The sequence below is a fragment of the Encephalitozoon hellem genome, chromosome VIII, assembly GCF_000277815.2.
Source record: "Encephalitozoon hellem ATCC 50504 chromosome VIII, complete sequence".
In the NCBI taxonomy this organism is placed as follows: domain Eukaryota; kingdom Fungi; phylum Microsporidia; family Unikaryonidae; genus Encephalitozoon; species Encephalitozoon hellem.
The window spans coordinates 151,119-172,260 of NC_018475.1; the positions used below are offsets into that span (position 1 = coordinate 151,119).

Consider the following 21,142-nt stretch of genomic DNA (forward strand, 5'->3'; position numbering starts at 1 on the left):
AACAGATAAAAATCACCGGACCACGAATAAATGATCCATGGCATCACGCCTGTTCTGGACAATGCATTCTGCAACCCACAGGATGTTCTTTATTTCCTGCTCTTTCATCTTGAAGTATGAATACACACAGCTCAGATCTCCATACATGCTGAACGATTCCTTGTACTTTTGAAGCTCTGCCTTTATAAGCACATTGGAGATATCTGTATCGAAGTCGTATGCCTCGCTCAATATGGACTTCATATCCTCCAGGTTCTCCGCATGCGAGAGAAGCTCTCTTGTATTCAGACTCATCGAGTGTACATCAGGGAATAGGTCCATTCTCCTCTTCCCCACTATATCTTTCGAGCTAAGCGTGTTCACTGTAATCTCTATTATTTGCCTGTCTCCCTCAAGCTTTAGTATCTCTCTCATGTGCTCCATATCGTCGTTAAGATTCCTATATGTCTCCTCAATGTGAAACTTGAAAAACAGTGTCTGCAGCACCTGGAAGTTGTTTGCAGAAAACTCTTTCTTGAACTTGACTCTCTTCTCAAACTTCTTGAGAAAGCTATTCTCCATGCAATATCTCTGAACATCATCCATGTCGTTTGAAAACTTAATTGTCCTCAGAGCACTGAAGTCCCCTATCTCTATTTTCTCAAAACTTTTCTCGAGATTTGGGTCTTGAAGCTTGCACTGGAGGAGGTAAAAGAAGTTTTGGATCTTGTGGAAGTCCATATAGTAGTCCAATATCGTTCTTATTCCCTTGTCCTCGGCATCATGATAATAGTCAAAGTCGGCCTTCAAAGACTCCAGCAGCTTCTTCTTTAGTTCAGGCTTTGTGTAGGCAATGCCTTCTGAAAGCCCGCGGTACGTTCTTGACAGCTTTATCGCCACCTCCTCCAAGCTCTCGCATCTCTTCAGGGCATTGTAGTCTTCCTCCTTCAGCATTTCTTCTCTCTTGCCATTTATCTCTGATATTATGTATCCATACCTTTCCACATGGCTGAATTGTTTTTCCATGAATGGGAAAACATGCCAAAATAAATAGAGCATTCGCAGCCTCATTATCCCTATATATCACCCAAATGAATGAAGAACAGGTCCTTTGCGAAGTGAGGAGAGCGGTGGAAAGCCACCAAGACGAGATGTATGACAACAAGGTCTACTCAGTGAGTGACGGAGGCAAGGGAAAGATAGACAAGGCAGTGGTGAAGAGTAAGCTTCCACAAGGAGACTGGGATATTCCGCATACGGAGATAATGATAAGGGCCGATGACAGTGTTAAGATAGTCATACAGAATAGCCCGATATACATTTATGGGGAGTATGTAAAGATGGACAGAAACATGACACAATCGCCTCTGGTGGTTGGGGGACGTCTTAAGTGCAGCAGGAGCGTGTCTGATTTCAAGATGCAGGTCAAAGAATTCTTTTTGGCAGATGACGTTGTCTTTATCCCTGCGGGGAGGGAGGACTTTGACGTCCGAATGGTAGAGGGAAGGCCCTTTCTACTTACTGTGAGGAATCCTCGAAGAAATCTTAACTTTGAAAAGATGGGACTGTCTCTTTATGACGGCCTTGAAATAAAGAATCTGTGTGTCGTGAAGAAAGAGTGCAAGGCTATGATCTTCCAGGGAGAGAGTGTGTCAAGTAAGACATACTCTGTATTTCTATGCTGCAAGAAGGAGCTTGATCTAAAGAAAGATTATGTGATCAAGCAGAGGACGCCGCTGAGGGTTCTACACAGAAGAGCTAATCTAACTAGGGAGAAGAAGGTTTGCATTCTCGAAAGCAAAAAGAAAGATGTAGATGGGTGGATCTACTATCATATTGTTCTCGAGGCCAGTGCCGGGACCTACATAAAGGAGTTTGTGAACGGAGACTTTGGAAGAACTGTTCCATCGCTAGGAAGCAAGGAAAACTACTGTGACCTTCTCGAGCTAGATGTTCTGAGAATAGAGAAGAAAAGCATAGAAAGCTTTTTGGTAAGAAGAATTGAGCTGGAGTCCACCAAGTGCTAACGAGTTTTCATAGAAGAAATATTTTCAATAAAAATCTTAACCGTGAATGTCTGAAGAAGGCCTTGAGCAAAAGAAGCTAGAAGGCTTTGAGGAGAATGGCTCTAATGAGAGCGCAGGGTCTAAAGAAGACACCAAGAACGCCAAGAAAAGAATGCTTTCGATCAACGACGAGAACAAAAACGGGTCTAAGCAGATTAAAATGAATCCGTACTACAAGAAGGATGTTGAGATTTCTACGATCCAGGATGCTTCTGAGAAAGACAGCAAAAACAATATGTTGAAGCAGGCTATACACAAGAGAGATCTATCATACATCAATGAGTTTTTGGTAAGAAAGGACAGGGCGTCGATGCTAAAGACATTGTCTTGCGACGATAAGGAGGTGTTGGGAGAGATGCTTCTTGAATTCGTGGACCAACCCGTACGGAGTGAGGCATTGGAGATGATGAGAGAGATTGTCACAAGCATAAGAGATGTTGGGGTGTTCATTGATAGGCTGAAAGAAAGAGCTGTTGACTTTTCGAAGCTGATTTATTTGAAAGGCAAGATCGACTACTTGAGATTTACGATTGGAGGCCAAGAGGAGAAGGAGCCTGAGATGTCTGTCAGGGGATGACTACGTGAAGGCCCTAACAATAGTGATGAAGGATGAAACGCTACGAGGAAGTCCAATGGCACATGTTATGATATGAAACACATCTGAACCAGAAAAGCTCTCGATTGGTCACACATGTTACAGGATAAATATAAAAGAAGCTTCAAGCTCGTAAAACAAGATGGCTGATTCTGCAAACGATAACAACAATTCTGGAGAGTCTAGCGGAAACGGTAGATCCAAGAGAAACACTATAATAATAGTCATCGTAACTTTGGTTGTTGTCACTATTCTTCTTGCTGTGGCCAGCAAGAGAGGATGGTTTGGTGGCAGCAAGAATGGTGGAAGTCCCAGTAAGGTTGGTACTGATACAGCATCAAAGTCTCCTACACTAAAGTCAACTGATGAAAGCAAGGGCAAGAACTCGGCAAAGAGTCCTAGCTCCAGCGCTAAGGAAGAGGATGAAAACAATGGTAGTGCTAGCAGTGGTAACTCCAACCTTTATGGATAATCGAAAAGCAGGAGACAATTAAATTGAATCTTCTTTAACTTTTTATTCAAACAGTCATAGATCGTTGAAGGGCGGGATGTTGAATCTCTTTTTGATAGTTATTCTTTCCTTCGAGAACTTGTCTTCTATTGTGAACTTTGCAGGATGTGCACAGAAGGTCTCCTCTTCATCCAATGTATAGATTCTCTCACCATCTTTTAGGCGGTAGAACATTTAGGGTATGAGAGAAAAGGATGAAATGAGCCATGCCCTTTGGAACCTGTGATGAATGCGAGTAAAGAAGGGAATGTATTTCTTCTTGGGCTAATATCAAGCAGTGAAGAGAAAAGACTGTTCCTAGATCGTATGTTTTTCCTCCCTCAAAGGCTTACTCGGATTCTTACAGCAATCAAGTCTTTCGAGGAATCGAAAATATTTCTGAGTAGAGTTTTGAAAAAGGATGCGCCGAATTATTATGAAATAATAAAAAAACCTATGGATTTAAGTATTGTCCAGAAAAAGATAGGGAAATATAAGTCCTTTGAGGAATTCAAGGCAGACCTTGATCTGATATGGGATAACTGTCTCAAGTTCAACCACTCGAAATATTATCGAGATTGTGCTTTAAAGATGAAAGATGTGGTGAGTGCCTTTGAGATAGAGGTAGTTCCTGTGAGTATGGACATGGGCTTTGCTATAAGCTCTTATGTTTGTGAGGGAAAAGAGGGGAAGGGGCCTATTATCAAGTGCATAGTTAAAAAGATAATAAGTAGGGTTCTTCTTTCGTTGGGATATGGCGCCGCCTCTGGAATGGCCCTTGAAGTATTCTGTGGTGTTTTTGAGCACAAAATACTCAAGATAATAAAAAAAGTGAAGGCGGAGGAGACAGACGATCTGAGATCTACTTCTCAACCCCCTTGAATGTGTATGGCCTGATTTTAAGTTAGCAAAATTTTAACCCTCGAAATGGGAAGAAGGCCTGGAAGGTGCTACAGATATCTGTCCAAGAAGGCATATCCAAAGTCAAGGTTCAACAGAGGAGTCCCTGACTCGAAGATCCAGATTTTTGACCTTGGAAGGCGTAAGGCGGGGGTTCTTGAGTTTCCACTTCTGGTCAATTGCATCTCGAACGAGAGAGAGAATCTGTCTGCTGAGGCGCTAGAGGCAGCCCGTATATGTGCTAACAAGTACATGGTGAAGCATGCTGGGAAAGACAACTTCCATCTAAGGGTCCGTGTGTATCCGTTCCATGTTCTCAGGATCAACAAGATGTTGAGTTGTGCAGGGGCCGATAGACTTCAGACAGGGATGAGAGGATCTTTTGGCAAGCCTTATGGAAGAGCAGCAAGGGTTGTATTCAACCAGCCCATTCTTAGCATAAGGACAAAAGAATCCTTCAAGGACATTGCTGTTGAGGCACTGAGAAGAGCAAAGAACAAATTCCCTGGACACCAGGAGATCCAAGTCAGCTCGAGGTTTGGGTTTACCAACATGCTAAGTGACGAGTTCAACAATCTGAAGGAGAGTGGGAGAGTGATCCTACGGGGAGGATCTTTTTCTGTGATCAGGGAAAAGGGAAGTATTGACAATTTCAAGAGAAATCTTGAGCAAGCAGCTAATAATTAAAACAGTGATCTTTTGTGTGTTCCCTCTTTTTTTAGTTCTCAAGCAAATGATAAACAAAATGATTGGAGGGGACCCATGGATTTCGGTCGTGAAAAGCCTGTGACTCTGTTCTCCAGTGAGGGCAACCTAGGGCAGTGTGACAATGCCCTCAGGGCTGCAGTGAATGGCAGTTTGTCGATTGGAGCAAGTGCAGCCGACGGCGCTGTTCTGATGTCTTTTAAGGACGTGCCTTCTCTTGTTATAAAGGAGGAGGTGAGGAAGGTATTCAAGATCTGTGATACAATAGGATGTACCTACTCTGGACTCCAACCTGACTGCCGGCTTCAAGTAAATATAGGGTGCCAGATAGCAGAAGAATACTATGATGTGTATGGGAGGTACCCAGATGTGGATGTATTTATTTCACACTTTTCCTCTGTTGTACAAGAATATACACAGAAGAGTGGATACAGGCCTTTTGGAACACTTATGATATTTGCAGGGCCTGTGAAAGGTGTTCCAAGGCTCTATCAAGTGGATCCAAGCGGGTCTTATCAAACTGCAGATGTCTGCACCTCTGGAACGGGGTACAGCGAGGCAAAGAAGTTCATTAAGAGGAGGCTGGAGAGCCTTGACGACAACATAGTTAATTGTGTATCCTCGATGAGGGAGTTTGCGGGTAAGGAAGTTGGCCCCGAGGATATCGACATTGGGGTGTATTATAAGACAAAGAATGTATTTAAGACATTCACTCTTGGCGAGGTCAGGGAGGTGTTTGACTCCCTAAGCAAGAGCTAGTGGTTTCTTTGAAATAAACTTTTTGAGTATTTAGGCTCTGCTGCAGCGATACCTCGTTATGTTGTCTAGAGTGCACGAAGCCCACATGGAGGAAATAGAGAACGTCGTGTCTAGAAAAATAGATTTGTGTCTCTATGAAGAGGCACTCCAGATAATAGACTCCACTCCCTTAACAGGTGCATCTGGGGTAAGCGTCTATCCCTATAAGGGACAGATACTCTATCTCCAGAAAAGATACGAGGAATCCATAACCTTTCTGAGGTGGCTAATAGAAAAGTTTCCTCGAAACATTAGAGCCAAAAGATTTCTCTACCTGAGTTTTCTGACTCTCGGAGACTTCAAGTCATCCTTTAACATTGCAAAGGAGTGCTGGGAAGACGGAGATTACCGAAGATCTACACTAATCAGGATATTAGCACATTCATTTGTACTAAGTGACTTTGACTTTCTTGAGTCTCTCGATACACATTGTGATGAGCCTCTTCTCCTATCTATGGCATATGTCTACTCTGGAAAACTAGATCGAGCTGTTGAAATAATGAGAAGCATTGAGGAGTCTGATGGTTCTGAGATATATCTAGATGCTCTTATTTCTGTGCATACAAAGTCTATACATATGCTAGACTATGTAAGATACCTGAACGAAGACATTTTCATCAAAGCGATAAATGGTCTTGAGAAGAAGCAGAGAGTGTTTGAAGAAATCAAGAGTCAAGGATGCGAGTATATTGACTTTAAGATAATGCACATAGCAAAGAAGACGCTTGGGATGAGTGAATATAGAAATATCGTGGAAAATATTTCTTCAGGAGGCAGAGCGGAACATTGTTGTAAAAAGGACTGTTTTCTAGGAAAGCTTAGAACTAGTAGGGAAGAGACTGTACTTTTCAGGAAGAATGATCCGTATAGCCCAGCAGGGAGATATTCTGAGCTGGAAGGCATATTTGGAAGGCTGAGGGCTGGCAACTTTTCAGGTGGACTTGAAGGTCTGAAGAAAATGTATGGATTGAGAACAACACCAGACCTTGAGAAACATCTGAAGAATGGGCAAAACACGCTTGTGATAGATGAGGTAGGAAAATCACTCTTAGATTATGGAAGGGGGAAGGACTCGTCTTATTACACCGACCTGTCTGCAGCAGCCCATTCACTTCGTGTTAGAGACGTGATTGAATGTCTGTCGAGATTGATGGACGAGAATATGGTTGGTGAGATTATCGAATTGCTAGAGTTAGATTTATTTAATAAGAACACTTGACGCCCAGAATTCACAGCTCCGCTACCTCTTTTCAAGGAATATGGAGGGGACAGGCATCTCATCGATGACAAGATGACATATGTACCTGACAAAGCTCTCACTGGGATTTCTGGCAAGAAACGTTTCTATTGCTTCATCGTTGGAATAATTCAGCTTTTCTATCCTGCTATAAGGATCCATCATGGAAGAGAGATAAACCCATTTGTCTGTATCAAGAAGCTCCTTGTTTATCTTTGCAAGATAGAAGGTGATCAGTGGATATATGTACACAAGACAAGAGAATATGGACTCTACAGCTGGCCTTGGCCCGTTGTCGACTGAAATGAACTTGATGCATGTATCGTGGAACCTATCCAAGAATCCGGTATCTATAAGTATAGAGAATTTGGATTGGTCCTTAATTGCCGACGAAAGAAATATTGTAAGGGGTATCAAAAGAGCCAGGTTGTCTGGATTTCCAAAAAATAGGTCTAGAAGTGTGAGATGGATCTTGTTTTGGAATATTTCATCCATGAGAAGGTCAAGTTGCCCCACCATTAGCCTTATATAAAGAATCATCTTGGAGTCTATGGTTTTGAGCTCTGGGATCTTCAGTTTAGGGCATCTGCGAGAACAGCTCAGAATCTCGATTATGTCATATATCTGCTTGTACTCAAAGTATGACTCTTCCCTGAGAAATATGGAGACAAGTCTTTCTCCTGCCAGCATTATTTCGTCATGAAAAAAGTCCTCCTCATCACTGGACATCGACCCACTATCCTCATCCATCCATTCAGCAAGAAGCAACATCTTCAGTGCCACATAATGCTTCCTCTCAATGAGAGAGGACACCGGACGCGCATCCTTCAGTAGCATGGCCAGCTTCTGCATGTTAAGACCTTTCAACTCAAGAAGAATACTGAAAAGGTTCAGTGCAGGCTCAAAATCGAGAGTGTCGAGGAAGGAAGTAATAAAGCTTCTGTCAAGGGCCTCCGTCATGTAATGGGGATGAATCCTAAAGTGGAATGCCAAAACCTCAAAAAAGTGTTTCAGAACTTTCGATGTAGGATTGAACACAAGATACTCTAAGTCCTCTCCATTTCCGAAGTATTCATTGATCTCAAAATTCCTAAAGATCTCCTTCATCCTGGCTTTGTCATCCTCATCCTCTGTGTCTGAAATGTTGGTACATTCGGAAACTAATCCAAATAAAGCATCTTTACTTCTTCTTATCCATTCTTCCTTTGTCATAGGATATATGCATCCCGCGGTGCTACTCACACTACTTTTGATTGAGAGGCTATCAGTAGGGTTGTCTGCCTCCTGCCTGTCTCCGACTGAACCGTCGCTAGAGAATTTGATGATCCGTATAAAAACATTCATCTTCTGGTAGAATGCAAAGTTAAATCGGCTGTTGTCTGTACACAAGCATTCGCTTACAAGAGCGATGTCTTTGAAATAACAGAAGTTAGTAACAAGATAATCTAGGTGATGGATCATGTAGTTTGTAATCATTGGCTTTTTGAGCTTAAACTGTGTGAGAGATCTTTGGAGAATGTTATGAAAGCGCTTTTGGTCCACATCAGGACACATGGAACTATCCCCCATAAGTTCAAATTTGATGGGTTTTGCCTTTGGCCCAATAAAATACAACTAGCATATCTCCTCATCCTCCGGCTCCTCCCTTCTCAGAATCAAATAATTTACTTTTTCCTCCTTGCACATCTCCTTGAACTTTGGAAAGCACTCGCTTCTTATAACCACATATCCATCATGGATCTCCCCGTTCTTCCTGACAAAATCCGTGACCTTGCCATTCATATCGACACTAACTTTTATCCCAACCCTATCAAAGCCCATCTTCTCCAGCTTGGCCAGCACCTCCTGCGACTGTTTCTTGCTATTTCCTATGTATATGTTGTGCACTTTGTTTATTGCCTCCCTTAAAGAAGCCTCGTTGAGGTGCCTCCCTTCCTTTGTCACCTTGTTCCTTAGGATCTCAATGATCTCTCTCTCTGTTTTCTCCTGCTCGTAGATCCTGGTTGCCTCGCTCTTCTGCTCGTGTCCGTTGTCCAAAATCTCTCGGACTATCTCCTCATGGGGCTTACAGAATAGTTCCAGGTCGCCTTGCCCAGCTATTTCTCCCTTCGAAACACTCCTGTACACAGTGTCCGTAAGAAGAATCTCGTTCAGAGGCGTTGCCATTCCATTTCTGTACTCGTAAAGCTTGTTGGGATAAACTCCCAATTCATAGCGCCTCCCGAACTTCTTGAGAGCAACAATGCTAACATTCACAAGCTTCTTTTGGTTTAGTGGCGTGAACATCAGCAGGTTAGAGGGTGGTTACATCCAGAAAACTAAGCGCAAAAGTATTTATTAACAGAGCATGAGGCTAAGGCCTAAGTAAATATATCAATGATCTCCTTAGCATTAAGCCTTTTCTTATAATTCATATCAAGCATTAACTTACATACACGATCGAGTTTGACTCCTCTGAAGTCGTTTCTTCTCAGCCTCATCCAGTTGTCTCCACTCTTTGGAAGGATGATCTCTGAGATAATTTCCAAGTATATCAGCCCAAGGCTGTATATGTCGCTGGCCTTTGTGCATACATCCCTGAGAACCTCTGGCGCCATGTACCGCTTGTCTCCATCCTCATCTATGTCCTCCCCCTCATATCTGCTTATGTTGAAGTCAGAGATCTTGAACACAAACGACTCGGGATCAGTTGGAAACATGCACTGGCACCTACCAGAGCATTTCTCCTTCGAGATGACACTTTTCATAAGAATATTCTCTGGTTTTAGATCTAGATGGACAATGTTGCATGAGTGGATCGCATCGAGCCCACTTGCTAGTTCATACATCATCTTTCTTGTTATCTCGAGAGAAAACTTGGACTTCTTCAGAAAGTACACCTCATGAATGTAGTCCCGTAGTGTTCCGATGTTGCAATATTCTAACTCTATAAACAAGTATCCACGGTTTTCCCAAAAGTCATGATATTTAACAACATAGTCCGAATCCACTCTTTTAAGCATTTCTATTTCTCTCATCCTACTCTTCCGATCAAGCTCCCCAGAAATCCTTTTTTTGCTCTTCTTAACGACCGTGTAATCAGCATCGTAGACACAAAGCTTCCTGCTTTTGTAAAGCATCACTGGTTCCTCGAGTAGATGGTTCACCTCCCTTCCACCATCCTTCTTGTTCACAAACACTTCGTAAAATGCCCCCTCTCCAGTCTTGCAAACAAAATTGCACATATTCTCCTTATCTGCACCTGACATCATATTGTCTGTGCACATAAATACATCGCTGAGGGTAGGACCCTCATTAATTAGAGAGGAATCCCGAGAATCTGCTGCAAAAGGCACTGACGGCACAAGCATATCTTTATATGGAATCTTCTTCGACGGAGTCTTCGGAGAGCTGAACATGGCCTCTTCTCTTTCACGCTTTAGTATATATATCTTCTTCAAATGGCTCATTCTGGGTTCCTCAGGGTTAATGCATTTGGGAACGAAATAACCATCTTGCCCACCAGCAGGGCATTAACAAAATTTTCCTTGGTTACAACTTTTGACAAACACACAATAACTTTAATGGTCTTATAACGTCACTTGTTAGGCTTTCTATAACTGTAAGGAACCTTCCCATATTCAAAGTCCTCCTCAATAAACTCCTCATCTCCCGTGCCTCTACCCACGCTCTGTCTATCACCCAGCGTTTCAGCATTGTGCATCCACGTCCCGCTTGCACCTTTTGGTGCTACGTTGCCATAAGCCCCTGAGAACGGGGAGGGAACATCTTGTATATCAAATTCTCCATCGGGCTTTGAATTCTTCCTGTTTGTATTTCTCCCATATCCCCACGTGTTTTTCTGTCTATACTCATTGTCCTTTCCTTTTGAATAGGGTGATTCCCTTGCAAATCCTCGAGGCTCTCTTTCATTGTACCCTCCTCTATGACTTCCATACCCAGCTCCTGGGGCCTTATTATTTCCCTGGCCCCAGGAATTTCCAGGCCCAGTCTCTTGCCGATTCCAATTACTCCCTTTGTCTTTGTAGCCGCCCCTAGCGCTCATAGGATATTGGTGCGGAGGCCCGGAAAATCCCCCAGCCCAGCTTCCATCCCCTTTGGATCCATCTCCCTGTCCCTTCTGCAAAGATCGTGCGCCTTGCTCTCTCATTTGCCTTATAGTACTCAATACCCTATCTACATCAAACGGCGCCATAAACACATCAGGACTCTCTCTAAGGTCCACATATCTATTTGACACCGACTCAATCCTAGCATCGCTTTCAAGAAGATCCATCTCTCCACATAGGGCTATATAGTTCCCTATCCAGAAGTTATCAAGAACCTCCTTCATATCCCCACACATCAATGCAAATCGCACTTCCTCCGGCGAAATTTCCATCACATCAAGCCCTCTGTATGAAGAGTAAATCCATTGGGGAGGATCCACCAGAGAGGTGTACCGGACGTGATCATACTTACACTTCGAGCCAAACTTACACTTCCCCTCAAGGAAGAAGCGGCACACATTCTTCATCTCAGTGTTAGGTTACGGGGGTTCTTTGTTTTTTGTCTAAATTCCTATGACTCCCCACATCCTCCTTCTAGATAAAAAAGCTTTCCAAATCATCTTCAAAGACAAAAGACTTTTATTAATTTATATCACCTGCACCAAAGGCATACAGAAAGTTACTCGTCCCGCACATCCTCTCCAACATTGATACTCTTGATGTACATATCTATTTCCTCTACAACGTGGTCCGGGATCGTCCTCATATCCACTTCAATCTCGTCATTTTCTACAAACTCTCCAGCTCCATTCTTCAGAACAATCTTTGCAACGTTTTCTGTTTGTTCCTTAGTCATATTCAGTATGGCGTTTCCTATGCTAACCCTTTCACTCAGCGAGTAGGCTCGAGATGAAGGCGCCTCTCCAGTCTGCTCCATTAGCTTTGATTCTAGCATCCTAATCTCCCGAGTGTAAGACACAACCTTTCTCTTCAGCTCAGATATCCTGCTTTTGATATCAGCTGGCAAGGTCTTTTCCATATGCGCTTTTATAGCCCTCTCAAACTCCTGTCCACATGCATAGACCTCCGTCCCCGGTGCATTGAACTTCTTGCAGTTCTCTACAATAAGCTCGAGATCTCTTCCAAACTCCTCGACGCTATGGTATTTCCTCTGCTCTAGCTTGTTTCGCATCGTTTGCATGTCCATAGGCTCCTTAATAACAGAGTAGTATCCAGGAACAAGATCTCCATCTACAGGTTCCAAAAATGGCCAATTGTAGGCCTTATGCTTCGGCCTCACCAAATCGTTAAGAACCTCAGAACAAAATTCATAGTCCTCTGTCTTCATCACCTCAATGGGCTTTATGCTCCTCTTCACCTGCTTGGGTCTCACTACTGCAGGCACTTCGGTTTTCTTCCGCTTCTTAGAGACCTCCTGGGGCATCCCTTCCATCATATCATTGTACACACTCTCAAGGGCCTTCCCCATGTCGTGAACAACTGTTCCAGGTGGGTTGTATGTATAGCAGTTGTTGAACATCAGCTTCATGTCACTGTCAAAGCCCTCAGGCCCAGAATATTCCTTCGCATCTAGCTTCTTTCTAATGGTAGACAGGTCCATGGGGTGCTTTATCTTTTCCGGATAATCAGGAATCCCCAACTTCACAGGATCCACAGGCTCTAGAAATGGAGGCGCATTCGAATTTCGCTTGATCCTGGTCAACACCTGAGAACAGTACTTAAGCTGGTGCTCAGCCAAAATACTCCCAGAGTTCGTCTCGTCCTCCTCCATCTTTTCAAGGGGTATGAAAAATTTCAAAACAAAAAAATATCTAATACACAGAGCTATTATATATAAATATATTTCTTTACCTAAGCCAGATAAGCATATTCATGCAGGGTTATTATTTGCCGCTACATTTGTATTCAATCCGCCAATATACGAACAAAGAGATAAAAGAGATATAAAGATAATAGGTAGAAGTATCACGTTTTTGCTCCCAGAATGTCGGAAAAATGGTGCCATGTACTGTAGTACGGAGGTCACCACCTTCCGTATAACAGTGCTGAATACAAATGCCTTCTTTATGTAATCAGACCCTCCACTCCAAAATCCCCAAACAATAAAGATTAGCATAAAAACCACCTCTGTAACCGTGATCATGGGCATACTAGAAAACGGATCCTTGTCTATTCCATGAAACTCCTCCTCGTCATCTTCAAATCGGATAACAATCCCTGAAGTATTCGAATATGTCCCGCGCTCTTTGAAGCCAGATATGTACTGGTATCCCTGCATCACAAGATTATAAAGAGAATAAAGGAGAGATAGCAAGTTGTAAAGCCCTGAAGAGCTTTTCAGCGTGCCTAAGGAAATATCGCGGGCACTCCTTTGGCTGATGGCAGAATGACCAGCATTCCACATTGAAAGCATCATAACCATTATTGCGAAAAACATCATCAAAATTCCAAAAAAATCTATCACTACATTCAACTTGTTTCTAATGAAAAACTTACGCAATTCCCTCATCCATCTGATTATTTTATCTTTGTAGGACCCTTTCTTGGGCTTGCTATGCTTTATTATATATGTGGTGGGAACCTTGTGAAGCCCATCTACTATGCCCATTGCAACTAGAGCACACGAAATATACTTGCAATATACATTATCTAGAGATCCTTCACAGTATGTTAAACAAATAATCCCAACAAGTGCATAGAGGAAGCACTCCAGGAAATTTAGGGCTATCGACGCTATGTATCTGAATTCTTCTAGCCATCCTCCGACTGTTCTGGATATCGAGGAAATCTTTTTTTCTATATCCATAAGGGTTGGTGGCGAAAAACTTTAACATAGCTTCTTTGAGGAGAATAGGAGTAGTTCTTAGGGATTACCAATAAAGATAAATGGCAGCTCTGTATAAGGGTGATGGAAGAAAAGTTTAAAGCAACTCTGAGTGGAAAACTTCGTGCATGCCTGGGATGCTCCCAGATAAAGACACAGAATGGGTTCAGGAAAGACGGATGTGAGAATTGTCCAATGCTAGCCATGAAGGGGAATATTGCGAATGTTAATGAGTGCACTTCAAGCAATTTCAAGGGAGTTGTGGCTCTTCTGCAGCCATCAAGTAGCTGGGTCGGAAAGTGGCAAAGAATAGGAGAGTTCAAAAAAGGACTCTATGCAATGACTGTCGAGGGCACCCTTCCTGAAGACTTTATTAAGGACGTAGAGCAACATGGGAGAGTCTACTATGAAAGAACAGAATCTTTCAAATTGTAAGAGACTAAGCCTTGTTACCGCTCTTTTTTGTTAACTGGATTTGCGCTACCCTTGGATGGAAAAAATTGAGCTTGAGGATGTCGATGACGCCACATTAAGGGAGAAGCTGTTTGTAAAAGCAGCATCTAAATTCTTAAAGACTATGGACTTCAAGATGGTTGATGAGGGATATGAAGGAGAGTTGATGAGGTCCCAGAAGGAGATTGAGCAAGGAGAAAATGACATGCGAAGAAAGGCTGAAAAGATGATGAAGAGACATAGTGAAATGAGATTGAAGAGGAAGTCCAAGGCGTCCGAGCTGGACTCTGACGATCTCGAGTCAGAAGGCTTCGTTGCGCCCATGCTAAGCAACAGGGAAACCAGGAGGAAGAATAAGGGGAAGCATCCTGTGAACAGATCACTAAAAAGAAGAAGGATGAAGAAGAGGCAAAAGAGACACAGACACTGACCTAGCCATTTATTGACTTAGGTGCCCAGTAATAAATATAGTTCTAGGTTCATGTTTTATGGCAGATATCAAGATAAGCCCAGCGAGATAATTGGTTATGACTTTGAAACAGCAGCTCTTAGCCTGAGGCACAAATGGGAGAGAGGAGTCTCCTTTAAAACAAGTGATAAGGCGGTCTATGCGGACTGCGGTTTATGAATGCGAGTAGCGGGGAGTGTTCTTTGATAAATGACGTAACACTATCAAGATTCAAGCAGTTCCTTGGAACAAGTATAAACGATGGGTATACAAGGCATAGAATATGCAAAAGCTTGAAAAGAAGCCGCACTAGCCTATACACTGTCCTAACCGCAAAGAATCTTTTCGATAAGACAAAAAGATATCTTCCTGGCTATATCGAGAAAATAGAGAAGGGATCTCTGTCGGATGTAGACAGATTCATATCTAGCAGAAAGAAAATGGAGCTAGAGAAAATACTTGGTAACGAATATCTCTTATTCATAGGATGCACAATAATATCATCGAAAATATACATGGATCTCTCATACACTAACTTCTCGTGGATTGAAGTATGCCATCATGGTGTCGACCAGATAAATGTTGCAGAAAGGCAGATCTTACAGGTCCTGGACTACGACGTAAACCTTCAATGGATAGAGCTCAAAAAGATGTATGACGAGTTTGGCGCAGTACCCAATGAGGTCCTTACTGGCCAAGTGGAAGTAAAACGAAGAAAAGGATTCTTTAAATGGGCATTTGGTTCTCTGTTCCGCCTCATTTCGTGTGTGGATGCAATGAATAAATAGAAGCCCAACCTCAAGTAGAAACCAATAAACAGATATACGTCTTCTTCAAATATTTATTTTGTCAAAAAAGATATCTTACACTCGGGCTCTCCTTCTATTCAGAGGATCGGCTATCTCTATCATTCCTTGATACATTCAGTGCTCCAAATCCAAGCTTCCTAATGTCCGACTCATCTCCGTTGACATTGAAAGCCTTCTTCTGAGATGTCCTAAGAGACGGAAGCGTGCCCTTCCTTATAACAACAGGCTTGTCTATTTTTATCTTTGTATTCTTTGGCTCGTCAGGCTGCTTCTCACTTGCCATACTCTTCTCCTCTACATATTTTGCATCAGAATCTGAAAACTTGGGCATTTTTCTTTCCTCTATCTCTCTAGGCTCCAGGACCCTTTCACTTCTTTTTGCTAAGTTCTCGATGAAAGAGATGCCGGGCTCGTCCTTTTCATTCTTCTCGGACAGCTCATCAACGGTCTTCGAGTACCACCCTGCTTTTGTGTACTTGGCCCGAAGGTCTGAAACCTTTCCAAGCTTAGGAGCATTGGAGTTCCCGGACACATACACCCTCCGGAGCTCTGAAAGGTTCCATGTGTCTAGGATAGTGGACTTCACCTTGGTTATTTTGACACCAAGCTCTCGGTGCTTTGCAGCACATTCCGTACATATGAAGAATCCGTATGTCACTGTCACCCATATCGGTGACAGATTGTTGCAGTCTGCACATCTCTTATTGTTTGACTGCATCCTTATGTATTTGAAAAACCTGTTCACGAGGGACTTTTCAAGTACTCGGTCTTCAGACATATTATCGGGGCTCTTCGAGGAATGTTTTTGTGATTGTGTTCTAAATCCTGAAATATGGGAGACAGTCACCAAAAAGGAAGCCATATAAAAAGCATTTAATTATGCAATGATCTGATCAGAGTACTTTTGATATGTGAAGTAAGGTGATTCGTGTGGATGGTGATGATGGTGATGATGTCTGTGAGAATGCTCATCCAGATCTTCATCATACTTATCTTTACTTTTGGACGTTTCATTAAATATGAGTATCTGAGAAGCGTTTGGAGTGTTTGGAATTTCCATAACAGATCCATTTTCTTCCAAAGATGGTTTATACTCAGGATCTTCAGGTGAGTAGATAACATCGAATTTTTGCCTGCTGTTCTCTGAGCAGGTGGCCCCATATATGCTCCCACTGTCATCGTACTCCAAACACAAGTCTTCGTTCTTGATTGTATATCCATCTTTCATATTTCCTCCAATCTCAAACTTTTGTGTAAATCCATCATTTCTGGAATGATAGATAAGCTTTGTCTTACCATTTTTTGGATGGTGAAGATCCAAGACATAGTCACTATTCACTTCCTTTATAACCTTGATGCCAGGTGATAACTCTTCGCTTTTAAACTCCGATGGAGACCCTGTTGTAGACATAGCAGCTAGCTGGTAGTTTATCCCATAGTCTGTACTCCACCAATGGCCTCCCTTGGTTAGATGCCTCCTTGTTCCATTTTTCGTAAAAATTGAGAATCCAGAAATGGTCTTTATGAGCTGAAATATTATCGCAGTCTTCCTCATAAATGTAGAGAGAATATGAACTTTTATAAGTAAATTCAAGGTCCGTTACATATTATGTAGCATAATGGACAAATTGGAATAGATAACTAAGAGGTGTCTTAAGTGTACCTAATAGCTTTATTATACAATAAGACCATTGTTGCTAGAAAAACGACTACCCTCATCAAATGCAGAGGAAGATTCATCGTGAGGATTATGTACATGGAGATGCTTTTTTCTTCCTCCATTAAATATAAGTATTTGCGGTGATGGATTAGGAGCTGCAGGCGCAGATGCTTCAGCAGGAACAGGAACCTCGACAGGCGGCGTATACCCTGGGTCGTCAGGTGAGTAGACAAGGGCAAACTTCTGCTGAGGTTTTGAAGAGCACGTGGTCAGATACATGTTTCCTTCCGTGCCGCGCTCCAGACACTTGTTCCCGTTTTTAATGTAGTGGCCACCTGCTCCGTCTGCGACAACACCGAATCTCTGGTTTGCGCCTTTATGGTTGCTATAGAAGATCAGATTTGTCCTACCTCCTTCTATATCCAGAACTTTGCCAGTGCTCTTGTCAGTAAAAATCTCTCCTCCTGCTACTATCTCCTCGACCTTGAAGTCTACAGGCTTTCCTTCTGAGGACATATATGCTCTTCCATTCTTATTCACAAGAGATTCTCCCTTACCGTCAGTGGAAGTTATTATAAGCCCGAAGGCTGTTCCCATCATGCATGCGTAAGCGATTATCATAAGCGTAAAGCTGCTAGCTTGCATTTATATTTATCTGCAGCAGGACTTGTTTCATCATCTCAGTTCCATGAACAAATTGAATTTTGCATGCTGACACACAAAATTACCTAGTCACTTGTTTTTGATGAATATTGCAATTGCTTGAGTACCTAGGGAATAGCCAAATTCATCATAAATGGCCTATTGCCGGGCACTCTTTCTTGCATTCACCAAGCATTTACTGACACCCTGTTATGAGTGGGGTCGACAAAAGAAAAAATGGAACGGCAACAGATGTTTTTAAAATACATTCTGGAGAGGTTGGTAGAAAGAACGAAAAAGAGATTCCTCACGCAAAGAGACTGAGAATAGATTTTGAAGATATGTACAGAGACGACTTGGCCAGGCTGGTTGGGAATGTAGATATATTAAAAGACGAAGATTCGGGTAAAAGCTACACTACCCTCAACAGATCCTTTCTTAATTCGTGCATTGCATTAGTAGACTATGGAAGAAGTCTGGCACCACTTCTTTCTCAATATAAGAAGTTTGTTGCACTTATTAAGAAATCTGAAGACAGGATTGAGCAGCAGTCTCCTGAAAGCATTGAGGAGTTTAGCTTTTCGTTAAGTGACTTTGGGCCCTTTTCGGAAGGAGAAAAGCCTGATATGACAGATGATGCGTCAGAAGGCCTGCATAAGTGCTCACAGGGAGAAATATACAGGTTTCTGACAAAGCATTTTGGGGTGGAGTGCCCGAATGAGAGAGCGAACGATGAGTTTCTTGACTCCTTGGAGGCGTTCAGGAAGATGGAGAAGATGGCGGACTTTCCGTTCAGTATGCCGTTGAAGCTTGGGAAGGGGCCTGGAATGTCATTTTCGATGTCGAGAAGAGAGGATGTGGGAAATCATAACAGGAAAGTTTTTGAAGCTGTAACAGCATTAAGAAAGGACAGAAATATTTTGGCGTATGTAAAGAATCCCGAGTTCTTTGAAGACAGTTCTGAAGAAGAACGCCACTCTGGAGATGTTCATGTGATCAGAGAGCTCGTAAAATGTAAATATTATGAAGATGGAAGATACAGCTTCTTTGGAAACCTCGTTCTTAGAGGATTTTTAAGAAATGGCATAAGATATGTTAATATGAGGATAGGAAAGAGGATTGTTTTTAAAGACCTTGAGAAGAGCCAGGTGGCTCTGGTTTATAACAAGGGAGAAGACGTTGTATACATGCTTATGATGGAGACCATGATGATTTATAAAATTGTCTGCAGGCACTTCACGATTGCAATGAATATCTATAATCATCTTACAGGGATTGTGCCTAGCAATTAAACCATTTAGGATCAGATTTATTACTTCCCAAAGACAAATCTTCCGGAACTGATCCCATTCAAATGGAGACAGTTATCTTGAAGTCGTTTGTGTCCTTGCTTTCGAACATAATATTTGCTGCCGAGATAGGGTTAGTTGTATTGGGGATAGTCCATCCTTGCTTGCACGGATTAGTCGCTTTAGTATTCCTGGTTTTTATACAGAGGGGAATGTTCCACAGGGTTATTGGTGTCTTCCTGATTATTATATACCTAAAGCTGTTTCTTGGGTCATCATTTGAGCTTTCGACCCCTTCCAAAATATGCAGCCCCGATCTTTCTGGCGAAATTGACTGCCAAGAGAGAGATGAATCCAGTTCGTCTAGTGATCATCTCATCAATGACGATGGGAGGACATCTTCCAGCAAAACAAGAATGTGCAGGGACACAGAGACATGTAATGGCCATTTTACAGAAGAGCCTACACGTCTTTTGGATAGAAACAGCACGCGTTGCCGCTTCTGCTCAGGAGTTTTCTCCCTGGGAGAATAAAGTGGGTTTTTAGTGGAAAGAACGTGATTTGATTGATGGATTCTACACACAAACCATATCCACTTGGCCTAGAAGGATATGGCTATCCTTCGAAATGTCAATCAAGAACGACATAAAAGGAGAAAAGGAGACTTGCTCCCAATATAAAACGTATGGTATCTTACAGAGGACTGATGAGGGACAAGCATTCTTACAACGAGGGGGTAGAGAGTCTATCCACCGAGATGCTCTTGTCAATCCTGGAGCACTATGATACAAACCTTATTGAGGAGCATATTATTGATGAATACGATAGGAGGGAAGACGACTCTGGAAGAGAAGTTGAAGGGATGAATCCCAGGCAGTCCTGGTGTGAGGAGAGCCTTGAAGCAAATAATTCCCCGCATGAGAAGATTGATGAATCTGAGTCCTTGGAGACACAGATATGCAACTTCATAAATAACTATGGAATAACCGAGGAGAGTCCATGTCTGCAGGAAAAAAGCAAGTTTGACTCTTCACTGCTGCACAAGGATGGAAATGCCTTTGAGGAGCCATCTGCTAAAATTGATGGAAATAGCACCATTGATCTTTCTGGAGTCCAAAATCTCACAGATCCAGTGTCTCTTGAGAAGGCCTTAGAGTTTGAAAAGTGCTCAATTAAAAAAGAGGAGTTAGCAAGGACTGCAGAATCACAAAGGAAGGTTCTTGAAGCATTCCATTCCATTCCTCTGGTGACCATAAAGGAAAGTCTATTCGACAACACTAAGATAAATAAAGTATATGTTGAATCTAGAATCCGCATAAGAAAGCAGAATGGAAGAAAGGTCAAGGAAAAAAAAGGCTTTGTGAGGGACGAAAAAGATAGGGAAGGGGGAAGAGAAACAAAGACCATGATATTTAATGACTACACTTCTGGATGGGAGTCGTCGAGTGAGACAAACTCTGACATAGCAGCAAGAGAAAAGGCATTTAAGATCATAAGAGAAGCGGAAAGAAAAGCAGCAAGAAGAGACCTACTGTGTAACGGAGACATGCAGCTGCGTAAGTTTGTTGTGGACCAAGAAGAAAAGTACCTGAGAATAGAAGAGGTCATAAAATTGAATGATCTGAAATACAGGAACTTGCTGGGGAAGATCTACAAGAAAGGAAGGAATGGAAAGTATCAGTGCAATTGGTTCACTTTGAAGAAGAACTTCTTCACATGCTACAATGGGAAGGGAACTAGAACAACCTCGGATACCTTTCCATCTGAGAAGGATGGGGATCTCAAGGATCCTGGAGACGAAACACTCTTCTTCAAGAAGAAGTATAGCATAGACCTCCTCAATACAGGAATCTACCTTGTCAAAAGGCCGACCTACATAGGATGCATAAAGTGGGGGTCCCGGTCAGATGAGGATCTGATTGATATCACTGAGGACACGAAGATAATAAGAATCACACCTACAAAAAGCTATTTCTTAGTCTCTCTCAAGAAAAACCTTGTGAAGACGGAGATAAAGGTGAATACACTAGACTTTGCACTGAAGGTCAACGGAGAGACCTATTTCTATAGATCAAAGGATGTGGACAGCTTCCTTGGGTGGCTTGTTGCATTTGCGTTCAGACAAGGAAGGATAAAATGTAATATCGGTTAAAATAATGCTTGATTTGATGGTTGTAGCCTTGGAGAGCTCAAGGGTTCCTCATTGGGAATTGTTAGAAATAAACTTTAAGTGATGA

The 21,142-nt window shown here is 42.4% G+C and overlaps 23 protein-coding genes across 23 annotated transcripts; 13 read left to right on the forward strand and 10 right to left on the reverse strand.

Moving 5' to 3' along the window:
- Positions 1-12: 12 nt before the first annotated feature.
- EHEL_081490 (vacuolar-type H+-ATPase) lies at positions 13-1,005 on the reverse strand (the record flags this gene model as incomplete). Its single annotated transcript, XM_003887781.1, has 1 exon — positions 13-1,005. The coding sequence occupies one exon, from the start codon at positions 1,003-1,005 to the stop codon at positions 13-15; it is 993 nt and encodes a 330-aa protein (XP_003887830.1).
- A 65-nt stretch (positions 1,006-1,070) lies between these two features.
- Positions 1,071-2,006, forward strand: EHEL_081500 (putative pseudouridylate synthase; the record flags this gene model as incomplete). Its single annotated transcript, XM_003887782.1, has 1 exon — positions 1,071-2,006. The coding sequence occupies one exon, from the start codon at positions 1,071-1,073 to the stop codon at positions 2,004-2,006; it is 936 nt and encodes a 311-aa protein (XP_003887831.1).
- A 46-nt stretch (positions 2,007-2,052) lies between these two features.
- Positions 2,053-2,622, forward strand: EHEL_081510 (uncharacterized protein; the record flags this gene model as incomplete). The annotated part of the gene is made up of 1 exon (XM_003887783.1): positions 2,053-2,622. One exon carries the CDS (start codon positions 2,053-2,055, stop codon positions 2,620-2,622), a length of 570 nt encoding a protein of 189 aa, XP_003887832.1.
- A 160-nt stretch (positions 2,623-2,782) lies between these two features.
- EHEL_081520 (uncharacterized protein) lies at positions 2,783-3,112 on the forward strand (the record flags this gene model as incomplete). The annotated part of the gene is made up of 1 exon (XM_003887784.1): positions 2,783-3,112. The coding sequence occupies one exon, from the start codon at positions 2,783-2,785 to the stop codon at positions 3,110-3,112; it is 330 nt and encodes a 109-aa protein (XP_003887833.1).
- A 264-nt stretch (positions 3,113-3,376) lies between these two features.
- Positions 3,377-4,012, forward strand: EHEL_081530 (uncharacterized protein; the record flags this gene model as incomplete). Its single annotated transcript, XM_003887785.1, has 1 exon — positions 3,377-4,012. The coding sequence occupies one exon, from the start codon at positions 3,377-3,379 to the stop codon at positions 4,010-4,012; it is 636 nt and encodes a 211-aa protein (XP_003887834.1).
- A 45-nt stretch (positions 4,013-4,057) lies between these two features.
- EHEL_081540 (60S ribosomal protein L10) lies at positions 4,058-4,717 on the forward strand (the record flags this gene model as incomplete). Its single annotated transcript, XM_003887786.1, has 1 exon — positions 4,058-4,717. One exon carries the CDS (start codon positions 4,058-4,060, stop codon positions 4,715-4,717), a length of 660 nt encoding a protein of 219 aa, XP_003887835.1.
- A 75-nt stretch (positions 4,718-4,792) lies between these two features.
- Positions 4,793-5,494, forward strand: EHEL_081550 (type-2 proteasome subunit alpha; the record flags this gene model as incomplete). The annotated part of the gene is made up of 1 exon (XM_003887787.1): positions 4,793-5,494. The coding sequence occupies one exon, from the start codon at positions 4,793-4,795 to the stop codon at positions 5,492-5,494; it is 702 nt and encodes a 233-aa protein (XP_003887836.1).
- Positions 5,495-5,579: 85 nt separating this feature from the next.
- EHEL_081560 (uncharacterized protein) lies at positions 5,580-6,752 on the forward strand (the record flags this gene model as incomplete). The annotated part of the gene is made up of 1 exon (XM_003887788.1): positions 5,580-6,752. One exon carries the CDS (start codon positions 5,580-5,582, stop codon positions 6,750-6,752), a length of 1,173 nt encoding a protein of 390 aa, XP_003887837.1.
- A 21-nt stretch (positions 6,753-6,773) lies between these two features.
- Positions 6,774-8,339, reverse strand: EHEL_081570 (uncharacterized protein; the record flags this gene model as incomplete). The annotated part of the gene is made up of 1 exon (XM_003887789.1): positions 6,774-8,339. One exon carries the CDS (start codon positions 8,337-8,339, stop codon positions 6,774-6,776), a length of 1,566 nt encoding a protein of 521 aa, XP_003887838.1.
- A 45-nt stretch (positions 8,340-8,384) lies between these two features.
- On the reverse strand, positions 8,385-9,056 carry EHEL_081580 (putative exosome subunit; the record flags this gene model as incomplete). The annotated part of the gene is made up of 1 exon (XM_003887790.1): positions 8,385-9,056. The coding sequence occupies one exon, from the start codon at positions 9,054-9,056 to the stop codon at positions 8,385-8,387; it is 672 nt and encodes a 223-aa protein (XP_003887839.1).
- A 74-nt stretch (positions 9,057-9,130) lies between these two features.
- EHEL_081590 (serine/threonine kinase) lies at positions 9,131-10,219 on the reverse strand (the record flags this gene model as incomplete). The annotated part of the gene is made up of 1 exon (XM_003887791.1): positions 9,131-10,219. One exon carries the CDS (start codon positions 10,217-10,219, stop codon positions 9,131-9,133), a length of 1,089 nt encoding a protein of 362 aa, XP_003887840.1.
- Positions 10,220-10,347: 128 nt separating this feature from the next.
- On the reverse strand, positions 10,348-11,286 carry EHEL_081600 (cleavage and polyadenylation specificity factor subunit Clipper-like protein; the record flags this gene model as incomplete). Its single annotated transcript, XM_003887792.1, has 1 exon — positions 10,348-11,286. One exon carries the CDS (start codon positions 11,284-11,286, stop codon positions 10,348-10,350), a length of 939 nt encoding a protein of 312 aa, XP_003887841.1.
- Positions 11,287-11,438: 152 nt separating this feature from the next.
- EHEL_081610 (chromatin remodeling bromodomain-containing transcription factor) lies at positions 11,439-12,551 on the reverse strand (the record flags this gene model as incomplete). The annotated part of the gene is made up of 1 exon (XM_003887793.1): positions 11,439-12,551. The coding sequence occupies one exon, from the start codon at positions 12,549-12,551 to the stop codon at positions 11,439-11,441; it is 1,113 nt and encodes a 370-aa protein (XP_003887842.1).
- Positions 12,552-12,650: 99 nt separating this feature from the next.
- Positions 12,651-13,586, reverse strand: EHEL_081620 (uncharacterized protein; the record flags this gene model as incomplete). The annotated part of the gene is made up of 1 exon (XM_003887794.1): positions 12,651-13,586. The coding sequence occupies one exon, from the start codon at positions 13,584-13,586 to the stop codon at positions 12,651-12,653; it is 936 nt and encodes a 311-aa protein (XP_003887843.1).
- A 102-nt stretch (positions 13,587-13,688) lies between these two features.
- Positions 13,689-14,039, forward strand: EHEL_081630 (transcription elongation factor SPT4; the record flags this gene model as incomplete). The annotated part of the gene is made up of 1 exon (XM_003887795.1): positions 13,689-14,039. One exon carries the CDS (start codon positions 13,689-13,691, stop codon positions 14,037-14,039), a length of 351 nt encoding a protein of 116 aa, XP_003887844.1.
- A 55-nt stretch (positions 14,040-14,094) lies between these two features.
- Positions 14,095-14,487, forward strand: EHEL_081640 (uncharacterized protein; the record flags this gene model as incomplete). Its single annotated transcript, XM_003887796.1, has 1 exon — positions 14,095-14,487. One exon carries the CDS (start codon positions 14,095-14,097, stop codon positions 14,485-14,487), a length of 393 nt encoding a protein of 130 aa, XP_003887845.1.
- Positions 14,488-14,681: 194 nt separating this feature from the next.
- On the forward strand, positions 14,682-15,293 carry EHEL_081650 (uncharacterized protein; the record flags this gene model as incomplete). Its single annotated transcript, XM_003887797.1, has 1 exon — positions 14,682-15,293. The coding sequence occupies one exon, from the start codon at positions 14,682-14,684 to the stop codon at positions 15,291-15,293; it is 612 nt and encodes a 203-aa protein (XP_003887846.1).
- A 94-nt stretch (positions 15,294-15,387) lies between these two features.
- EHEL_081660 (GTPase-activating protein) lies at positions 15,388-16,092 on the reverse strand (the record flags this gene model as incomplete). Its single annotated transcript, XM_003887798.1, has 1 exon — positions 15,388-16,092. One exon carries the CDS (start codon positions 16,090-16,092, stop codon positions 15,388-15,390), a length of 705 nt encoding a protein of 234 aa, XP_003887847.1.
- Positions 16,093-16,191: 99 nt separating this feature from the next.
- On the reverse strand, positions 16,192-16,869 carry EHEL_081670 (uncharacterized protein; the record flags this gene model as incomplete). Its single annotated transcript, XM_003887799.1, has 1 exon — positions 16,192-16,869. The coding sequence occupies one exon, from the start codon at positions 16,867-16,869 to the stop codon at positions 16,192-16,194; it is 678 nt and encodes a 225-aa protein (XP_003887848.1).
- Positions 16,870-16,989: 120 nt separating this feature from the next.
- Positions 16,990-17,595, reverse strand: EHEL_081680 (uncharacterized protein; the record flags this gene model as incomplete). Its single annotated transcript, XM_003887800.2, has 1 exon — positions 16,990-17,595. The coding sequence occupies one exon, from the start codon at positions 17,593-17,595 to the stop codon at positions 16,990-16,992; it is 606 nt and encodes a 201-aa protein (XP_003887849.2).
- Positions 17,596-17,828: 233 nt separating this feature from the next.
- EHEL_081690 (uncharacterized protein) lies at positions 17,829-18,908 on the forward strand (the record flags this gene model as incomplete). Its single annotated transcript, XM_003887801.2, has 1 exon — positions 17,829-18,908. One exon carries the CDS (start codon positions 17,829-17,831, stop codon positions 18,906-18,908), a length of 1,080 nt encoding a protein of 359 aa, XP_003887850.2.
- Positions 18,909-18,970: 62 nt separating this feature from the next.
- EHEL_081700 (uncharacterized protein) lies at positions 18,971-19,438 on the forward strand (the record flags this gene model as incomplete). Its single annotated transcript, XM_003887802.1, has 1 exon — positions 18,971-19,438. One exon carries the CDS (start codon positions 18,971-18,973, stop codon positions 19,436-19,438), a length of 468 nt encoding a protein of 155 aa, XP_003887851.1.
- A 173-nt stretch (positions 19,439-19,611) lies between these two features.
- On the forward strand, positions 19,612-21,057 carry EHEL_081710 (uncharacterized protein; the record flags this gene model as incomplete). The annotated part of the gene is made up of 1 exon (XM_003887803.1): positions 19,612-21,057. One exon carries the CDS (start codon positions 19,612-19,614, stop codon positions 21,055-21,057), a length of 1,446 nt encoding a protein of 481 aa, XP_003887852.1.
- Between the last annotated feature and the right edge of the window lie 85 nt (positions 21,058-21,142).